The sequence below is a fragment of the Trachurus trachurus genome (genome assembly GCF_905171665.1).
Source record: "Trachurus trachurus genome assembly, chromosome: 15".
Classification (NCBI taxonomy): Eukaryota; Metazoa; Chordata; class Actinopteri; order Carangiformes; family Carangidae; genus Trachurus; species Trachurus trachurus.
In genome coordinates this window covers 2,056,275-2,069,132 of record NC_139906.1, presented here as the reverse complement: position 1 = coordinate 2,069,132, position 12,858 = coordinate 2,056,275, and the positions used below count along the sequence as shown (strand labels likewise).

The 12,858-nt window shown below is 46.0% G+C and overlaps 1 protein-coding gene across 2 annotated transcripts in view; it reads left to right on the top strand.

Annotated features, from left to right (window-relative positions):
- The window catches only part of tbc1d12a (TBC1 domain family, member 12a), a 29,611-nt gene that overhangs the window by 10,116 nt on the left and 6,637 nt on the right, over window positions 1-12,858 (top strand). Inside the window, exons 2-6 of one of the 2 annotated variants that reach the window (XM_083987653.1) lie at window positions 1,423-1,597; window positions 6,582-6,724; window positions 8,571-8,653; window positions 8,876-8,993; window positions 9,207-9,313. In XM_083987653.1, coding sequence (XP_083843779.1) covers window positions 1,423-1,597; window positions 6,582-6,724; window positions 8,571-8,653; window positions 8,876-8,993; window positions 9,207-9,313 — 626 coding nt within the window. Of the gene's footprint in view, window positions 1-1,422; window positions 1,598-6,575; window positions 6,725-8,570; window positions 8,654-8,875; window positions 8,994-9,206; window positions 9,314-12,858 lie in introns of both variants that reach the window. The other variant, XM_083987652.1, reaches the window with a different exon arrangement.

Below are 12,858 nucleotides of genomic sequence, written 5' to 3'. Positions count from 1 at the left end.
CAATTATGTTATTTTATTTTTTGTTAATATATTGTAAACTTCCCTGTTACAGCCGAGAGGATTGTCTCCCTCCCATGTGTGTAACGTTACAAAGTCGGAGAGACACGAGTTGTGATCGCGGTGAATATGTTTTTCTAAAATATGGCCTGGAGCTGAATATTTCATTGGATAAAACGGAGGTGATTACCTGTATGTTTCTCTCTCTCCCTCTCTCTTGCTTGCGCCTTTGGGGCTTTTAAATAATCGTTACTAGGCTTTCTCTATCAGCTGTGTCGGCGACACGGCGCTATAACTTCATTTACATGCAGAGTTTGCGGTTGTAGAAGCTACATCTGTGAAAGGAAAAAAACGGCATCTTTGTTATAACTTGGGCGAGTTTGTGCAGTATTGATTTAGTTGGGGAAAGTCCGAGACCGCGTTAAAACATGAACGTCAGCTCAGAGTTCACTCATCTGGGACTAGAAAATCATTTCTGTTGCTAGGTCGTTACTAAGGTTCGGACTATTTGCTGTAGAGGTGAACTAGGTTCCATTACACATAGGAGTCTACTGACGTGACTGATTGTGTTTCAGTTATTAGTCAGACCCCATTTATTTCCATGGAAACGGGAAGCACACTCGCAAAAAACTTTAAATTTTGAGAGCAAAATGTCCATCAACATGAATATTTATTTAATTATACGCTTTATTTTGTTGGTAATTGTTGTATAATCGCAATATTACCCTCGAGGGTGTGCTTTAACGTCATTTGAGCACTTCGGTGATGCTTGCGGACCTCGGCGCAAGCGCCTCGGTCCTGACCGCATCACCGTCGTGCTCAAATGACACCCGAGGGTAATATTGCTTAAGTGGAAAAGCGCCAATAGATGGCTTCTTTCACTCCTCTTTCAAAACCATCTGCCCTCTCTGTCCAGAATCTTAACATTACTGTCTTCAAAGGAGTGTGGCTTCTCCTTTAGATGTGAATAGACAGCTGAGACTGGACCTGAGGAGTTTGGTCCTTCTGTGTTGGGCCACGCGGTTGTTTAAAGGTTGTTTTGCCTCCCCAATATACAGTATATGTCCCTGCATTCCTCACTGCATTGGACAGCATTAATATATCAGGTTGTTTTTCTGGCTGTGTGTTACTCTGTCTTTTGGATGTACCAGATTGAGCCTTAGAGTGCTGCTGGGTTTGAAACATACAGGGATTTGATGTCTGTTGAAGATTCTCATGAGTTTCTCTGAGACCCGAGACACACAGCCTATGTTATGACAATGTTTTTGCGTTTGTCCTTCACTTTCTCAGCATCCTCTGTGTTTGTGTTATTTCTTTCCTTCTTCTACTACTTCTCCTCTTCCTCCTCCATCCTCCTCTGTGTGTCAGATTTCCAGACTTTTCCTGGTTCAGTGAACTCATCATCTCCGTCTCTTCCTCCTCCAGGAGCCTATTTTCTAGGAAATCCAAAGAGCCCAAGGCGGCGTCCCACAATGCAACAGGGTGGCGACTGTTCGGCAAGACGGCGGCGGCGGCGGGGACGGGGCCGTCGGCGAGCAGAGAGGAGGAGCCCACTAAAGACTCCGCCCCCTCACCGTCGTCCTCGACAACCACGGAGCAGGTGGGACCTTTATTAATAAACAACACAAACACAGTCACATCAGTTGTTGCCATGGTGACGGTCGCCATGGTGACAGGAGCTGAGGCACATGGGTAATGTAGTGTTTAACCTCAGGGCGATTAAAGCCGATGTAGTGAGGCGTTCAAGGGCGCGTGGACAATATTTGTCATTGAGACATTGTGTGTGTGTGTGTGTGTGTGTTTGTACGTGTGTGTGTGTGTGTCTGTGTGTGTGTGTGTGTGTGTGTGTGTGTGTGTGTGTCTGTGTGTTGCAGTTGTGTAGTTGTGAACAGCTGTTGAGTCCAGATGTTGCTGTGTGTGTCTGTTGAAGCCTGAGACTGTTTACATTCGACACGGAGGCTGTGAAATGGGTTTAGTCTGTGTGTGTGTGTGTGTGTGTGTGTGTGTGTGTCTGTGTGTGGTTACTAGGCAACGTACACACACACACACACAGACTCACAATTCACCCCTCTGTGTCCGACTTTGCCAGCAATGACACACACTCTCGGCTTAGACACACACACAGCTGTTCACAGAGCAGGTGGTAGGACACACACACACACACACACACACACACACACACACACACACACACACACACACACACACACACACACACGCTGAGGAGGAGGAGGGGAGAGAGGGGGAAGAAGCAGAAGAAGAGGAGGAGAGGAGGAAGAGGAGAAGAGGAAGAGGAAGAGAGGGGGGAGGAGAGGAAGAGCAGAGAGGAAGAGAAGGAGAGAGGAAGAGGAGGAGGGGAGAAAGGGAAGGAGGAAGAGGAGGAGAAGTAGAGAGGAAGAGGAGGAGGAGAAGGAGTAGAAGAAAGGGAAAAGGAGAGGAAGAGAAGGAGGAAGAGGAGGAGAAGGAGAGAGGGGGGAGAAGAGGAGGAAGAGAAGAGGAGGAGAGAGGAAGAGGAGAAGGAGGAGGAAGAGAATAGAGGGGGGAGGAGAAGAAGAGAGGAAGAGGAGGAAGAGGAGAGTAGGGGGAGGAGGAGAGAGGGGGAAGGAGAGGAAGAGGAGAAGAGGGGAAAGTAGAGAAAGAGAAAGAGAAGGAAGAAGAGGAGGAGAAGGGGGGAGGGAGAGGAGGAAGAGGAGGAGAAGAAGAGAGGGGGAAGGAGAGGAAGAGGAGAGAGAAAGAGGAAGAGGAGACTCAAACTGCCTTTAAATAAAAAGTCTCCTGTAGAGCTGCAGTGAGGACACGATCAATAATCACAGTTATTGATTGTTGATCAGTAAAAGGTTGAAGCTCAGATACAGATCAGTCACATATCAGAGGATCAATGTTAAAACCATGTTTCTATCAGACTGATTGAACAGTTATCAGCCTGTCTGTAGGAAATGTGCAAATTAAAGGTACCTTCCAGTCAAACCTGTTGACAGCCGTTATAGTTCATTTTCACGGGTAACGGGTCGGAAAAACACGACTTACAGGTTTGACTGAAACACTACAAAGTTGTAAGTTGTGACTTGAAGTCATGACATACGGATTTAGAGGGAAATACAGAGACTGTTGATGAAAAACTGTCCCTGAAGGCAACGCGCATCAGTGGTTTTACATGAATTTCCCTCTAAAACAACTCTGTGTGGTAACGTTGTGTTATTATCTCATAGCGTGGTGAATGTGCAGCTCACAACTTGTCCACCAGAGCGTTGTGGAGTTGTTGGATTGTGTATTTGATGAGTTTGATGAGGGAAACCAAGAACATTTTTGGCAAATTGGCCCATTGCCATAATCCCTATAGTCATAGCAGTAGGTTCGTTGCCTTTAATTGTCGGTGCAAGCTATTTTTTAGAACGGCGGAGCAGAGCCGTGAGCTGCTCAGAGCTACGCTACGGAGGCTCATTATGGGATTTCTTGGTTTCCTTCATCAAACTCATCAAATACACAATCCAACAACTCCACAACGCTCTGGTGGACAAGTTGTGACCTGCACATTCACCACGCTATGAGATAATAACACAACATTACCACACAGAGTTGTTTTAGAGGGAAATACAGAGACTGATGATGAAAAACTGTCCCTGAAGGCAACATGCATCAGTGGTTTTGCATGAATTTACCTTTATTTACCTCTGCTCCGCCGTTCTAAAAATAGCTTGCACCGACAAATAAAGGTAACGAATCTACTGCTATTTGCAAAAATGTTGAACTATCCCTTTAAGTGGGAAAAAAACTGCAAAGCAATCTCTCCTCTACTAACGTCCACGTCACATGGACACTAGAGACTTTGCTGCTTTCAGTGATAAATGACGTGTTCTTTTGACCGTTCCCTAATGAATGACATCGTCTATTCGGTCTGTTTACGTTGTGTTAACGTGACGATGGCGTGTTTATGTTTTCAACCAATGACGGAGCAGATCATTCATCCGTCAATCATTCACTCATTTAACAGCGTTTTCATCTTTTGTTGCACTGGAACGACGATGAGCTGAACCAGTTTGACTCTGAGTCTGAACTTTGTCTCAGTGAAGCAGCAGCTCAGTCACATGATGCAGCATGACTGTGTGTGTGTGTGTGTGTGTGTGTGTGTGTGTGTGTGTGTGTGTGTGTGTGTGTGTGTGTGTGTGTCGCCCTCTGCTGGTGACATATAAACACACACAGACACACACACACACAAACTAGCTCATAAAAGACCTGTTGTCCTGTTGACCTACAGCTGCTCCTGTCAATGAACACACACACACACACACACACACACACACACACACACACACACACACACACACACACACACACACACACACACACACACACATTCATTAAGTAGCTAGAAAAACACACACAGAGATTTATTCACACTGGGTCTCATTCATGAAACGTGAGTAAATCTGTGTGTAGATTTGCACATAAGAGCTCACTCTACTAAAACTCTACTCCGGATTCATGAACGTTGCGGGAAACTCAGATTTGATCGTAAACACGTGTGTAACTTCATGAATGCCAACCCATCGTAACCTAACATCACGCCCCCGGTGATCAGCAATTAGCATAGATCTCCATACATGAATAGCCATATAAGGAGATCCTGACTACCATATTAGGAGTTAGGTGCAACCTGCTCACCTGCAGCCATGACGCAAACGAAGAAAGAGGGAGAGAGAAAAAAAAAGAGAGATCACGGATCAAAGTCATTTTGGGTGAAGTGGAGTCCAGAAAAAATATTTAATTCTCTTCTGTTAGTAGTGGTGTCACTGGGACAGGTCAAAGGCGTGGAGGGAAGAAACAGATTTAGTGAATTAAGTAGGCCTATCCTTGGTTGATTAAAGAACCGTTTAAGAAGTAAAGCCAGAATAGTTCGATATGAAACATGAAAAAATAAAAAAATAAAAATACACACAACTACAGAGCTACAGCAGCGACGGGAGGAGGAGGCTCTTCACAGCCTCAGCTGTAGAGGAGCATGGTTGTATCAACACATGAAGTTATATAGGCAGGTTATATTGTTACAGAAGCACCAGCCGTCTGTCACAGCTCCATCCAAACCGGTGCCGACTGCGCTGCTGCGCAGGGTGAAGTGTGCGCCCACCGATCGTGTAGCAACACAAAAAAGTTTTTTCCGGTTTTATATCAGATTATTATCATCATTAGATGGAGCCTTGACGTGTTTATGCGTGTCCGATCCCTAAAACGTCTCTCTCTCCAAATATTTCTAATTGTTTGTCATGTTTAAATTACGTGTTTCAAAGGCGTCGGCGTATTTTGAACATGAGAGAGAGTAATACGGATTAAAATTGTAATTTTCAACAGTGACAAGCAGTATTTATGTGCATTCCTACATTTACACAAGCGCTACACACAGTCCGGAGCAGGTGTAGATTTTGTGAGTAGCTACGAAAAAATCAGCACTACTAAAAGATTGATGAATGCGGAAATCCACATAAATTTGCGCTGCTCAGGGTTTACACACAAATCCGTGCTGCTCACGTTTCATGAATGAGACCCACTGTGTGTGTGTGTGTGTGTGTGTTTGAGATGTTTCTATTCTCAGTAACACAATAACGTGTTATGACAAAGATGTGACACGTTTCAAGCCGTTTTAAACTTTATTGACAAACGACAATGACAGAGACAGAGAAAAAGAAACTTGATCAAGAATTAAACCTGATCGATTGATTGATTATAACAGGGTTCCTACGCAAGTATGGAAAAGTATGGAATTTGATTTTATACATTTCCAGGTCTGGAAAAGTATGGAAAATGGAAATTATTGTATGGAAATATATTTATCTTACCGTAATACTATATCTGGGTTTGGTCTTATCTAAAGTTATCTGGGTTAATTATTTTTGTATGCGCTACCTATAGCTACAATCTCCTGGAAATTATTTGGTTACATAATGGCATACACATACTCAGAATAATGAAAACAAATGATTAAATGCACGATTTTTTTATATAATGCACAACTATTTACTAATTTTTACCGAGAAGTCTGGAAATTAGGGTCTGGAAAAACTATGGAATTTGGATATTTCAAATGTGTAGGAACCCGGTTATAATTATTATTATTTTAACAGCAGAATCTCGATGCTCTTAATCACATCCCATGATCTTCCTCTGGCCTGTTGCCATGGAGATGTTGACCTTCAAACACACACACACACACACACCGTGAAGATTCTCACCGTGAAATTCAAATGTCTGCGTTTCCACGACAACCACACAAACAAACAAACAGACTCAGAGGAACAATCATGTGACTTCAGTGAGTTCTTTAATCCAATAAAAACATTAAACACTTTTAGTTTTGTAGTTTTTTTATATTCGTATGATCAGTTTAAATCCTCCGTTACCCATAATGCCTCAGCAGCAGCAGCAGCACCGTCACCGTGGCGACACACACAGCTGCAGCTTCAAAACCCAAAACAAACAAAGCTACAGTAGTTAGTTAGTTTAGTTTATTTAAATGAGAGGAGCAGCAGCTGTGACTCATAATAGATTCGTCCGGTGACGTCTCGTCCTCCATCTTTGTCCCTCAGGAGCAGCAGGAGCAGGAAGACGAGGAAGACGACGAGGCAGCGGTCGCCATGGCGTCGGGAGCGCAGCGCCCCCCGGCTGCAGGGAGGAGGAAGAACCTGGAGTTTGAGCCTCTGTCCACCACCGCTCTGATCCTGGAGGACCGGCCGCCGTGAGTCACACACACATGGACACACACACACACACACACACACACACACACACCTTCACCTTTCATTGCCTTGATCTGTTATTGCAGCAGTTCACAAACTTTAAACATTAAAATAAAAAACGCCATCGTCTATTTCACACAAGGATGCACCTGCACTTTCCCCAACTAACTGCAACTGGTACACTTTATTTCTAATGTATTTTTTAAAACTATTTTTATTTATTTATTTATTTTTTTTCTAATCAAAATTGCTGCTGTCTTTTTGTTTTATAGGGTTATTATCTTGTTTTAAATGTGTCTCCCTTTTATTTGTCCAGCAAGCAGCATGACATCAGAAAGAAAGTGACAATATATGGAATTTAATTGATCAACTGGATTTGGGGCAGTTGTTTGCTTCTTTTAAACAGACCAAAGGAACATTAAATTTAATTTCAATTCAACAAGCTTTATTGGCATGACTGTGATTTACAATATTGCCAAAGGAAATTTCTTTACCTTTCCTTTTGTCTGTTTAAAAGAAGCAAACAACAACACAGGAAAAAACTAGAGAATGCATTTCCTGAAGGAAATACGGGTGAATGCTGAAAGCTGAACGCCATTACTGAAGCAAAGCTGAATTAGCTAAAGAAACTGCTGAAGCAATATTGAAAAAGCTGACACTAAAGCTGAAACATATGAAACTTGTAAGCTGAGGGATGAGTTTTTTGATTTTTCAAAAGTAATAGGAATGTTAAAAAGGTAGAAATCCTGAATGTTTAAAGGGACAACGAGGAGTTTTGTTAAAGCAAAGTGTTTCCACACTACATTTATGAGCCTCCGCACCGTGAAATTCTTTGACCGGTGCAAGACAGACTCATGTTTTCATTCATCAAGAATTAAAGTCAGAGGTTGGAAGACGATCACATACCGTCGTAGTTCCCACCATAAACGGAGATTCGGCGGCGTTATCCTCATGACTCGCCACGAAACCGAAAGTAAAGAAACGCTGGTCGGCTCGCCCAGCATTTCCACCACCACTAATAATAACAAAATAACCATAGAGACAAAACCATAGATTTATCTAAAATGGACCATTAACAAGTGGTGACGTAGATTCATCCACATTAAAGGGATAGTTCACCCTAGAATGATATTTCGCTCATTATCTACTCACCCTCATGTTGACTAAGGGCTGGAAGAAGTTTCGGAGCCCACCGTCCCTTCTCTGAGTTACAGGGGGTCTTAGCGTAGCAGTGCATTTCAATGCCATGGTAGCAAAGGGACACCAGAGCTCTTCGTAAAAAAAACACACACAAAAAAACATCCAAATACCTCCATGATGCTTGTATGTAATGTCCGTCTTGTGCTGAAGCCCCAAATTGCGGAATTGTCCCGAAAAAAATTAAATAAGTCCACATTCCAAGCATGTTTGTAGCATTAGCTCCCAGTGTTGTTGTCCGGTCTTCCGCTGCCAGCGCGCATGCGCAAGAGCACATGAGAGCACTGAGACCGACTCGAGTCTCAGTGCGAACATTGCATTGCATTGAAATGCACTGCTACGCTAAGACCCCCTGTAACTCAGAGAAGGGACGGTGGGCTCCGAAACTTCTTCCAGCCCTTAGTCAACATGAGGGTGAGTAGATAATGAGCGAAATATCATTCTAGGGTGAACTATCCCTTTAATATGAGACTTTTTTATAACCAAATAGAAACTCCTTGTTGTCCCTTTAAAAGTTGATACAGAATGTGGTCACAGAAGGAGAGAGAGCTCAGTGGTTGCCTAGCAACAGTGAGACCCTGAGGCTGGCTGAACACCTGACAGGTGACACCGTGTGTGTGTGTGTGTGTGTGTGTGTGTGTCCATCAGGAACCTGCCGGCGAAGTCGGAGGAGGAAACTCAGAGACACAAACTGGAGTACGAGGAGATGGTGGCAGGAGCCAAGAGGAGAGGTACACACACACACACACACACACACACACACACACACACACACACAGTAAATCTGACTGCACATTTTTCAGACTCAGTTTCTGGAGACTTTGTTCTGCTGTGATCTGATTGGCTGCAGCTCAGACAGGTGTTCAGTGTGTGTTGATGTGTGTCTGTGTGTCTGTGTGTGTGTGTGTGTGTGTGTGTGTGTGTCTGTGTGTGTGTGTGTGTGTGACCCTCAGAGCTGAAAGAAGCGCAGAAGAAGAAGCGTCAGATGAAGGAGCGCCACCGTCAGGAGGACAGCATCTCCAACGCCATGGTGGTCTGGAACACCGAGATCCTGCCGCACTGGGACTCCATGTAGGTGTCATCAGCGTGTGTGTGTGTGTGCAGCATGTTTACATAAGCCTGTGCATATTCTCATTTGTCCAGGTCATAGTATCTCCAGGAGGCTTCATGATGAAGCCTCTTGGATGAGAGGTGAAACGTCTTCCCAGACAAATAACCAAGTCCAGTTGCTTTCGATTTAAACTCCTTTGAGACATGTTTACATAGTTAACTCTGTGTGTGTAGGAAGGGGACGCGGCGTGTGCGGGAGCTGTGGTGGCAGGGACTTCCTCCCAGCGTCCGAGGCCGCGTGTGGAGCCTCGCCATCGGCAACGAGCTCAACATCACTCCAGGTAAACAACTCTGTCGGGCAACGTTGTGTTATTATCTCATAGTGTGGTGAATGTGCAGCTCACAACTTGTCCACCAGAGCGTTGTGGAGTTGTTGGATTGTGTATTTGATGAGTTTGATGTGGGAAACCAAGAAATCCCATAATGAGCCTCCGTAGCGTAGCTCTGAGCAGCTCACGGCTCTGCTCCGCCGTTCTAAAAATAGCTTGCACCGACAATTAAAGGTAACGAACCTACTGCTATGACTATAGGGACTATGGTGATGGGCCAATTTGACAAAATGTTTAACTATCCCTTTAATTTGACTTTAAAGGAGCTGTACGTAAGAAATGTATCAAAAATAATCATCATAAAATCACCTAATATGTCATAAATCGTGTTAATCTGAAATACCGATCTAACTGACAACAACAGTGCAGCCAGAATATTCACATTTAAACATTTTAATGCAGCACAAATCGCAAATCATGTTTATGTTTTGGCCTCAATCGGCCAATCACAGAGTCAGTCAGTCTCACATACAGCTGCTTTAATGTAAAAACAAAAGTGATCAGTTTGAATTGAACTTCTAAACTTTATTGTAACGCCCGTACAGAACAGAACAGTGATAAGGTTCCTGCCGCTGCTTTAAAGGATCATAGGGCAGGATTAATGAGAACGGCCAGTGACGCGACGGCCGCTGCGCGTAACTACAGCAACCAGCGAAGCCACCGGCACGGGAGCGCGCACAGACTCTTCACTGTTTACTTTACTCTTTACAGTCTTTCCTATCGGGGGGGTGGGGGGGGGGGGGGGGGGTATTTTACTGTAGGTTCTCTCTCTCTCTCTCTCTCTCTCTCTCACACACACACACAGACAGACAGACAGACAGACACACACACACAGACACACACCTGCCTCTTCACTGTGCTGCAGCAGGGGGCTGCTGTCCGTTCCTCTGAGCTCCTCTGCATGGATCTGTATGGGCTCCTACAGGCCGGTACTGAGAATTAACGTGCCGGGTCCGGGTGTCGGACCCAATACATCCATGGTCGGAGCGCATCTGTCAGGGTCCGCGGTCCCATGAAAACCAATAAACACCGGACACATTCATGATTTCATAAAAAAAAAAAAAAAAAAAAAACGGACGCGTCGCGGACACGCCGGCCAGGACGTGAAAAGTGGACGTGTCCGGGCAAAAGAGGACGTTTGTCCACCTGCCTGATAACGTTGTTAAAGTTATAACGTCGGCTTTTAACCGCTAGCTGCGGCTAACGGCTAATAATAAGACAGTAGTGATGAGGGAGAGGGTGTGTAAAGGCGGGCTTACACTGCACGATTTTGCCACGATTTTGTCGTCCCAGACGAGTCGCAGCCTAGTTTGCATAATCTTAGAGGGATCGCGGGGTCGTGAGCATAATCGGGACGTATGGTTAGTGAGGCTCTGCGTCACGTCCCGACGTCCTAAAGACGAGTCGCCGACCTCCCGATTAATTTCTGACATGCCAGAAAATTTCTCGTCGTGACGGACAATGTATGGGGTCCTACGTCACGATTCTGCACATACGACAAGATTTTACTATGACAGATTGTTTTAGCACAGAGCACAGAGCCTTTATGAACCTGAATGTGATGCTGAACTTCGTCAGATGGAGTTAAAATGGGCAGACAGAGAGAGGAGGGACAGGGGAGTGAGAAGCTGAAGTTAGACCACAGCTGTGACAGACAGGGTGACCGGGTGATGATCAGTAATGCAGCGCAGTCCGTGATGGAAGATCAGCCCGACAAATACACACACACGTAGCCTACTATCAGACAATCAGCGATTGAGGAGGATTTTTTTTTTCTTGCCGTTACAGTATAAAATAGCGAGCCTACACACCACCAGCCACGTCCACTGTGCTCTGGCTCAGCTCAGCTGACCTGATCAGCTGAACTTTTGAAGTGCAGGCCAGAGAGAGAACTAGTGAGCCTCCTCTGACAGCTGCAGGTGAGCCGCAGGTGAACTACACGTCAGCTGGCTGGAGAGCGCAGCGCCGCTCTCTCTCTCTCTCTCTCTCTCTCTCTCTCTCTCTCTCTCTCTCTCTCTCTCTCTCTCTGCAGCACCGGCCTTGGAGGTGATGCGCGCTGTCTGTCTGTGTGTTTGTCGGTCTGATCTTCCAGCATGGACTCTGCTATATAGGAACCAACATCAGGAACCAATGTCAATTTGATGTTTACAATCGAGCAATTATAGAGCAGCACAAATCTCAGCGGCATCGCAGGGTAATCGTGGTGGAGAGCAATCGTAGAACGACGTGCAATTAGTGGCGGTCTGAGACTGATCTGAGACGTAGGACTGAAGAGGGACGCTCGTGCAGTTTGAGATGTGAACAGACGAATAGTCGTGCAGTGTAAGCCCGGCTTAAGTCAGTGACCTGCCTGCTGCTGTGTGCGTGTGTGAAGGGAGGGGGAGAGAGAGTGGCGGTGGGGGGGGGGGGGGGGGGGGCTTTTAACAGGGCTTTCAGTTGTGCTGGGTCGTTTGCTGGCAGTAACAGTAATTTTGATCCACCGTGGTTCAGAGCGTTTGATATAACAGTAGCTGTGTCCCAATTCAGGGGCTGCATCCTTCGGAGGGTGGATTTGAAGGCCGATTACGTCACAGCGCTGCGCGAAGGCTGTCTTGTCCCAATTCGTCCAAATTCGAAGGGTCCTCCAAATGCAGCCTCCAAATGCGTCCTCCTTTCCCCTGCATTCGGAGGATGCATCGCTACTATCCTTCGCGGCCTCCCGTATCCCAAGATGCTTTGCTGCACCGTTGTTGTTATTAGCAACCTAGCCGCTAGCTATCGAACGGAGCAGCTCTGTGCTGTAGCCATGGTAACCCGGCTCTGCGGCCGGCTCGGAGGCACAGTCGCCGGCTGAGCTGAGCTCTGCTCTGGCTGCACAGGTGAGGAGCGGAGGTGTGTGTGACAACTTTTAATAAGAAAGCTATGAAAACACATTACTTGTGCTCTTTATTCTCTATTCACTTAATAGCCTGAAGCCCCCCCCCCCCCCCCCCCCCCCCCCCCCCCCCCCCCCCCCCCCCCCCCCCCCCCCCCCCCCCCTGGCTGCTGTTCAATGGTTTGTTTATTAGTATATTATTGATAACTGCCCTTGTATTGATTCTACTTCTTGAAAAAAAAAAAAAAAAAAGGAGGAGGAGGAGGAGGAGGAGCGGAAGAGCGGTAGAGCCGTTACAAGCGGCACTTTTAAATGTTTAACGTCCGGCCGTTGTTTACGTTCGGCCGTTGTTTACGTTCGGATCAGGAAATGCTCTGAAGGCTAGACCGTCTCATTTACCGACCGTTGATGCGGCCGACGGAGGAGCCTCCGAAGCCGTTGCCTCCGGAGACCGCGTAGGCTGGGTCCTCCGAAGGCTGCAGCCCCTGAATTGAGACACAGCTAGGGAGTGTCGCCACTCTGTTACTATATCAATGGCTCTGCCGCGGTTGCCCTCTTCATGTCTCCATTCCATTGATCCATTCGAAGGCAGTCGTGGACGCGCTGACGTCAGGTCCGCCGGCCAGCGCGCGAAATTCACCCC